The 8,799-nt window shown below is 38.6% G+C and overlaps 1 protein-coding gene across 1 annotated transcript; it reads left to right on the plus strand.

Moving 5' to 3' along the window:
* The first annotated feature begins 765 nt into the window (after positions 1–765).
* On the plus strand, positions 766–5,445 carry LOC145469592 (hemagglutinin/amebocyte aggregation factor-like). The gene is made up of 4 exons (XM_081453347.1): positions 766–938; positions 2,525–2,744; positions 3,881–4,030; positions 4,874–5,445. Exons 1-4 carry the CDS (start codon positions 794–796, stop codon positions 4,917–4,919), a joined length of 561 nt encoding a protein of 186 aa, XP_081309473.1. The 5' UTR covers positions 766–793; the 3' UTR covers positions 4,920–5,445.
* Positions 5,446–8,799: the final 3,354 nt, after the last annotated feature.

Consider the following 8,799-nt stretch of genomic DNA (forward strand, 5'->3'; position numbering starts at 1 on the left):
GATTTGGATAATTAAAGAACTTTTATCGTAATACGGTTTTGCTAACAGACGAGTATTATGTATTTTGCTCTTGAAACTTTGATTAAATTAATACTTTAATTCAGAAGGTCTTAATTTTGAGTGCCGTTGAAGGTTTCCTTTAAAAGGCATACAAATTAAGTTTATATAGATGCCTCAAATTTATGCATTATTCAGGATAAAAACACGATATTAGATTGCTTGAAAAGTTTGAGAGCAGTTTGATTTGGATAATTAAAGAACTTTTATCGTAATACGGTTTTGCTAACAGACGAGTATTATGTATTTTGCTCTTGAAACTTTGATTAAATTAATACTTTAATTCAGAAGGTCTTAATTTTGAGTGCCGTTGAAGGTTTCCTTTAAAAGGCATACAAAACGGAAGTGAGATCGAACTTAAGTAGCTGCGAGGCTTGCTTCAAATTAAAAAAAAGCGTCGACGTTACGTCATGTAAAGAAACAATAACTTCTTTCCTCTCGAGGAAGTGAAATTTCGGCAAGCTTAATCAGCTGCTTAAGGCCTTCTAAACTGACTTTGAGCCCTATCGTAAATACTCTGTTTCTCTGGCCATCGTAGCTTAACAAGAAATAACACGCAAACTACGGCGATAAACATGACAATAACACGCATTGTTGGGAAAGAAAAATTATAAAGATATAGTTTTTGTTTTGCAATGTTTGGTTTTGTTCGCTTGTTATTTCTTGTCAAACTTTGAACTCTTTTAGCCATGCAACTGTTTCTTTAAGATAAAGTTTTCTTTTTAAGGTTAGTAACATGGCAGACATCAAGTTAGCTTTCTTGTTCCTGTTGATTATGGTGACGGCAACAACTGTGAAGCCTTACTGCTCCTCGTCGAGGCCTTCCTTTTACAGCTGGCACAATACTTGGAAACAGTCATTCCGTGCTTGGTGCAATGGAGGTATGTAAGATATGCCGGGTTTTTTTAATGCATATTACTTGCAAAAAATTTCGGACGATTTTAATTTCGGACAAAAAAGTGTCTGAAAATAAACCGCCCGAAATTTCTAACCGTCCGAAATATTTACAGTACAGTATAAAACTTTTAAATTGCTCCAAAGCCGCTAGTTTTCTTTATGGAGCGAACTCTAGTTTAGACACTACTTGAGATGCGTAACGGCTTGATAGATTTTTTTTATTTTCCCGTCGGTGTATCTGTAAATCCCTTGAGGATGCAGTAAAACCATTATTTTCACAGATGCTGTTTCAGTCTAAAACTTGATTTGTAGGCGTAAATTTAAGTTACTTAGGTTTCTGCAAAGTGAAGATATTGATGACTTCTTTGATATCGTGTTTGACTCTTAAACTGTACTTAAATTTGTTGGTATACGATCGAAACATTTTCGGATCTCTCTCGAAAGTCTTTGGCAATCTTCATTTATTTTCGTAAATCTTCGAAGAGGTTCGGACAATGTTCGGATACGTTCGTGTGGCTCTTGGACAATTTTTGGAGAATCTTCGGAAAGTGGTCGGAAATCTTCGGAAAATCGTCGAAAACGTCGTTATTAGTAGCTTTATATACATGGTTGCTTGTAGACATGGAATTTCTCTTCTCGTGTTCAACTTTATCTTTGAACACTCCATATCTACGCGCGCGCCATAGGCTCCCGCGCGCGCCCATGTGTTACTCTCTATATTTACACGCCAACCGCTGTTGTGAATATCACGTGCATCTTGGACTTAAAGGTGCCATGGGCATGGGTGCGATTTTGCATCTAAATCAAATTAATTAAGCTGCAAAATAAGATGATCTGCAGAGAGGCATAAGATGGAAGTGATGAAAAATGCCTGCATGGCTCATGAACAACAGTTATCTCTTAACCCAGAATTTTGTCACTGTGACATCGAAGTATCTGATGACCAGCACAACCTAATGATGGTAATGTAGCAAACTTTAGTTCGTATAGTGTGATCGTTCGGGCGAGGGTTGTTCTGAAAAGAACTGTTGATGGTGACTGACGTTTCGACAACCTGAGCGGAAGTCATCTTCAGAGTCAAGTGAATAGTCTTTGTCAGTCGATGATGTTATAAGTCTGGTCCGTTGAACGTGATTGGTCAGTTTAGCCATGATGGTATTGGCTGAAAGACTCGTGTAAAGTTTGTCATCAGTCATTGGTGGGTTTCGATCCGTCTAACTTGACTAACAATAGACGGACCAAACTTTCACTAACAATAGACGGATCGAAACCCACCAATGACTGATGACAAACTTTACACGAGTCTTTCAGCCAATACCATCGTGGCTAAACTGACCAATCACGTTCAACGGACCAGACTTATAACATCATCGACTGACAAAGACTATTCACTTGACTCTGAAGATGACTTTCGCCCAGGTTGTCGAAACGTCAGTCACCAACAACAGTTCTTTTCAGAACTACCCTCACCCGGACGATCACACTATACGAACTACTGATACTCCTGGGTTCAAACCATTTACTATAGCAAACTTTCTTCCTAATTTTTTTCAATACTTTGATTTTGTAGGCTATTCATTGAGTCACTGGTACACTTATTACAGAAGCTGCCAGGGAGACCGCCTACATCACTTCAAATGCACCCGCACGCCCGCTTATGGTCATCACCCAACCTGTGCGTGGACAAACTATTTGAATTACCCCAGACAGTACTACTTCAAAGCGTGTACCAACAATGCCTACATCGCTGCCGTACTGAGCTATTATGATCAACACACGAGCGACCGCAGGTACTGTGAGGGGAGGGAAGGGGATACAAAAGTGTCCCATAGCCCGCGGGCATCTCGACCAGCGGTCAGGCGATCCTCGACCAGAGGCCGAGGGAGGCGCTGGCTATGGGAACGAGACTGTTATTACAGTGATGTGTGCTGCACCTTATTGGTCACAAGAAATTAAAAAAAGATAATTATTTAACTGAATTATCGAGTTAAAACGGTTCAACGTGCAATACTGTAACATGTTATTTCTCACGGCAAGTTTCTTTTTATTTACCTAAAAATTCAGTTGAGAATTCTTTTTAACAATTAGGCTAGAGCAAAAGATTTATTCTTCACCTGCTGGAAATCGAGAACGGATAACATAACATTGGTATTCTGACTAAATTCCTTCAAACTGAGATTTCCAACTAGTACTAAACTTCCCCCTTAAGCAAAAATCACTCACGGATTGAATCGTCCCTCGAAATTTCCAGCTGTTTACACGCGCTCATTAGTTTTTTTAACTGCTTATTAATCGAGAGTGAGGTCTTTACGGGATATTAAATCTCAGACCGAGACCTTGCCGTATTGACCAAGCGATAGCGAAGTCAATACTGCAGGTTTAGGGAAAAAAAAAAGTGGGCGGGGATGTGCGGCCCGCTTCCCAAATCCCTTACCCTATTTAAGACTAAAATCTGGGATTTTCTCTACCCTATTTATCACCTGACCAAAAATTCGAAATCCTATTTAATACTTTTCCCTCAAATCAGTCTTGCCTTATAATAAGTTCTCTATGTTCAGACCGATGTTAAAGGCATTGAACGGCTTTTGTAGATGGTTTTATCGTTAATGAAGAAAAAGTAGCTTCTTCTAAAAAAACAAACCCAGTTCAAGAGGCTAGAGTGCAAAAAGCCATACCCTGTTTGAGACCAAACTGGCCAAAATCGATACCCTATTTCTGACCAAAACTGCTAAAAGCCATACCCGTTGGGGCCGCACATACCTATATAGCCCATAGGGAGTACCCCAGAGGGACGACGTCAAACCGCTGCAAATTACGACTACGGGCTTCAGTGTGCGATAGCTCAGCCAATCAGATTGCAGCATTTGCTTTAGTACACAATCAGTTATAACTAGCTGACGCAAGACTTATTTTTGTATTTTGACAGAATTAAAATCCTCTGCTGCAGAGTCTCGGGTTACTACATGACAAACTGCATTGCCACACCATATAAAAACTTATTCGGCCAGTCCTACCTGTTTTATCAAGTTCCCTCTGGCTACACCATGACGGGAGTGGGAAGCTACTACTCCTCTTAGTAAGTGTGAAACCTGTGGGAGGCGGGGGGGGGGGGGGGGGGCGGCACTCCAATATTTTAGCTTGAACAGTTCCATACTAGGGTTTCTTTCAGCAAAAACAAAACAAAAAACAGTACAGCATGCAAATACTGCTGAATAGTTTTCATTTGATTGCTCACATACTAGGGTTACAACCACAGACTTAAACGTTACACCACCTTGTACAGCGTAATAAACAGTGTCACATGAAAGTACTGCTCAATAGCTTTCATTTGATTGGTCACACACTAGGGTTTCATCCACAGACTTACAAGTTAGAACCACCTTGCACAGCATAATAAACAGTACCACATGAAAGTACTTCTCAATAGATTTCATTTGAATGGTCACAGACTAGAGTTTTATGCACGGAATTAAGAATTAAATCCGCCTCGTACAGCGTTATAAACAATAGAGAAGAAAATACTGCTCAATAACTTTCTCGTTTAAAGGCGCAATGTGTAATTTATTTTATTCTCAGCCAATAAATCCTCCAAAGAGTGATTACAATCAAATAGGCCATTTCCGAGTTGTCTTATGCCTCCGTGTCAAAACGAGTCTTCGAGCGAAATCATTCACTTGAAAATGTGTTCCCCCTACAGGTTCATTTTCAGGCAAATCAAGCTAATGTTCATAGGAAAGGTTTTGCCCAAAGACTCATTTTGAAACAGAGGCACAAGGTAACTCGGAAATGGCCTATTTCGCCTTGAAATACTAATACAAACTACTTCACACAAGCCTTCAAAACTTGCAAAATAATCACTATTAATTAGGAAATTGTCGTGGCATAGGGCGTAGAGATAACTTTTATTTTCTTTTTGCAGTTACAAAGACCGTCGCTGGCGATTCTACCTGTGCAAAATGCACTAAACTGATGACGTCACAAGTGCAAGGAAAACTTAATTATAGCAAATCCTAGTTCTAACAGAAACGTATAAAGGAAAGGGTTTTAAAATTAAGAGAATATTAGTTTGGGACAAAGTTAAACAGAGGCAAGCTCAAATCTCAACACTTAACGTCCAAATGGATGTTAACAGACAAGCGCGAAGAGTAGCATGTCTTCCTTTTAAGTCGTATTGGAGGTCAGCCATCAAGTCGTAAAGACTAACGAAACACTGAGTAGTATGACAACAGAGTTACAAAAACAAGTTCATTTATGCTAAGCGTATGTATCTGGTGTTACTTTCATGGTTTTAGTTTTTGCTTTTAGCAATCTTTACCTGCGCGCAACACGCGGATAAACAGTGATGTTTACTACAACTTTTTAGGAATTTCAACATCTTGTGAAGGGTCAAGATTTTAAAGGGTGCGTTTGTCCAAACAATGTTGAAACAATGAGCGTCTCAATATAAAATAAAAACCTTGCAACTACGCACAGTGTTCATTAGTGATTATTTGTCGTCACGTTTTGCTGTCGTTTTTGGGCCAAATTTATGTTCTACAAAGGTTGCTGAAGTAATATATGAAACACGCAAGACAGTGTTAGACCACATTTGCAAACACCGAGAAGAGAGTTGGAAATAGGACGCGTAAACGAGTATTTTTGACAAACTTCGTGGCGTTGGAAATGTGGTCAAACACTGCTTTGAATGTTTGATGTATCTTGTCGGTCGAAACTAAAACTAAGGAGAAAACGGAGAATTAAAGTCGTAAAAATCTATCCTAATTAAGATCAGATAGCCAAACACCGTCACGGTCATGATTTCCATTATTTAAACTTGATGAAATATTATTGTTTAAGAAACGACTCTACCCTTCACTAAAGCTGCACCTTTTACCACAACTGAACTGTAGAGAAACTAAAAAGGAAACGCCCTCTACCCTCCCCCCTAACCTTTCGTTCTTTGTCATACACCTTAACGATTACGGGACGAAGAAGTTTAGTTCGTGACTGTATTCTTTAATATTTCTTTTTGGGTTTTGCGCACAAAACAACTCAAGTTTGGAAGATTTAACTGGATTGTCTGGCGTATATTTCAAAGCAAAAACTCTAAAGTACTAATAAACTTTACTCTGTTAATCCAGGAACGCGTCAGAGAAATGAATATCTCAATCTCTCGATGGCTTCTCTTTAGTTACTTCCCTGTATCACCGTCCACGCGCGAAAAACTGACGTGTGAAAGTAAGGGGAAACACGCGCGCCTTACCAATTTTTTCTCGAAATCAAGATGGGCGAGGATTTAGAGGAGCTAGGAACAGACAGTTTCAAATAATGCTTTCAAAGCCCAGCTTTACCGACTATATGGACACGAGCGATAACAATATTTCAAGCACGTTTAAAACACGGGTGGTCAAAATATTTTGAGTTGTATTGTTTCAAGTTGCTGAGACTGCACTAAGAATGCCCATTTTCGAGTTGCCTTAAGCTTCTCAAACTCATTAATAATTCATCAAGTTAAAACAAAGAAAATCCCAACCGTGAAGGAGGTTTGGATTCCCGGTTTAGTTAGCATGGATTTTGACGATTTTACTTCTCCGTTTTTTCCTTAGTTTTTGTTTTGATTGAGAAGATATATCAAACACTCGAGAAAGTGTTTCATCGGCTATCCAAACAACTCGAAATTCGTCAAAAATAGTCCGCTGCGCATCGTATTTTCAACTCTCTTCTCGGTGTTTGGATATCCCGATGAAACACTGTCTCGAGTGTTTGATATATTACCTCTCCATCAAAGCGAGGCCTGGTGCACAATCATTCATATAAAAATAAGGTTAATTTGCATGTGAATGAAAGGTTATTTTTATATGAAAGGATGGGTGCCAAGACTCGCTTTGAGAAAGAGGCTAAAGGTAATCCGGAAGTAGCCTACTGATGTCTGACGGGTAAAATCATCTGTGATAATAGGCCATTAATGAAAGCTCAAATATATACAATCTAACAAGCCAATACCACACAGACACGGCCTGATTGGATAGCAGTATTATTCGTTTGCTTTGTTTTAGTTTTTCTAAGAGACTCTGCAAAACGCGATCAACGTTTTTCCAAGAAACGAGAAGTAAAAAGAATGGAACCGCAGTCAAAAATTTCGCAGAAACAAATTAAATGGCCGCGCGGAGATGCGAAATTTCTTTTCGAGAATTCTCTTCGAGTTTTTCTTTAGGCGAGTGAGCACAGCGAACTAGTGAAATATTTTTCAACACGAGTAGAGAAATTTCGTATCTCCGCCCGACCATGTAATTTTATTTTTATTATATAAAACCACAACAATACCTAACCATAGTGATAAGGACGTTTTTGGCGATTTTCCAAACGTTTCCAAACATTTTCCGAAAATTTCCGAAGATAAAAGAAGACTTCCGAAAACTTCCGAGTAACACCCGAAAATGCCTCGATCATACACCAACAGATTTAAGTACACTTAAAGGTTTAAAAAAATGATATCACACGTCTGTGGATAAAAATGATATCGTCACATGCGGGATAGCATTTTTTTTTTCGATCTGCTAACACTCGTTATACCACTAAATTTTATATAGTATCACTGACATTTTTATATTTGACGCATCTGAGAGACATTCTACCTAGGTACTTAAAGGAGCAACTTCAAGGTTTGCGCATCTTTCAAATTTTAGTCTAAGTTTTTCAAGTTCGTCGTTTGTAATCCGTTTTAATCTTTTCCATCCTTGTTCCTTTATAGTTTATTATTATATAACTCTTTGGTGTTTTGCTATCTTAGTAAACTACTATTTTCAGATTTCCTTCAGTTCAAGGTAATTTTGAACGTGGCCAAAAAAAACTCAAGATGCCGTGACTGAACTCCTTTAAAGCTGAACGGAAGGTCTGAAAATAAAACTTTAAGTCATGATTTTACTCGGAGATGAGAACAAACTCTTGAAACCTTTGTTAGAGTACTTAACTTCTTGAAAGTGTCAAAATCTGTTATGCATTAGACCTCAGAAATCTGATTCATTTCAGTACCACGAAGATTGGACACAAATACATTGCAGGGACAGCTAGTCTGGCGAAAAAAAACTTGGCAAAATTTCACTGGAAATTTAGTAATCGTTGAGTCACCTTCCATACTGGAGGCCCCTGATGTGGGGTGGGGTGGGGTGGGGGGTCGCTAGTACTGGCTACAACACTCATTTCTCAGCCCAAATTTGGCCAGTAACAGCATATTTTTTTTAACCAAATTTTTAACTTTGCCAGGCTACAAACCAAATATTTTTAAGAACTTGTTAGTTTTCCCAAATCCTCGCCTCCTATTTCATGCTAAACATAATATGCGAAATGGAGTAAAAATACTGAACTTGATAATTCGCCGTGTCAATAATGAAGTGCAGTCCTGATTTTCTCTAACCAACTAGAAAACGACAATTTGTTCGAAAAAATAGCTCGAAAAAGCAAAGGTAAATTTTTCCACCCTTTTTTGCCAAGGCGGGATTCAAAAAATCGGTATTCTATTGTCTGTCCAAACCCAAGTAGACACCTATAAAATATCAACTATTTTAGAATGTTTTAAAAATATTTAATGAAGGTGTTTTGTTATCCCTTTATCGACTATCGCCAACGATCATAATCTATCTTTCTGTCATGTCGTTAAATTATTGGCGCACGCGATTTATTTCGAATTTTAGAGCATGAAGTTTTAAAGTAGATTATGTCTGTCACGAGACTGAAAATATCTTGGTTTTGATCTCAGCTGCACTAACTCAGGCAAAGTGAATGTAAATAACTCGTTTCTCAACGTGAACCTCTGCACGCGAACCTCTGCACGCGACCTTGAGTTTCTATGGAAACGGAAAATCTGTT

This window comes from Orbicella franksi, chromosome 15, assembly GCF_964199315.1.
Source record: "Orbicella franksi chromosome 15, jaOrbFran1.1, whole genome shotgun sequence".
NCBI classification, from domain to species: domain Eukaryota; kingdom Metazoa; phylum Cnidaria; class Anthozoa; order Scleractinia; family Merulinidae; genus Orbicella; species Orbicella franksi.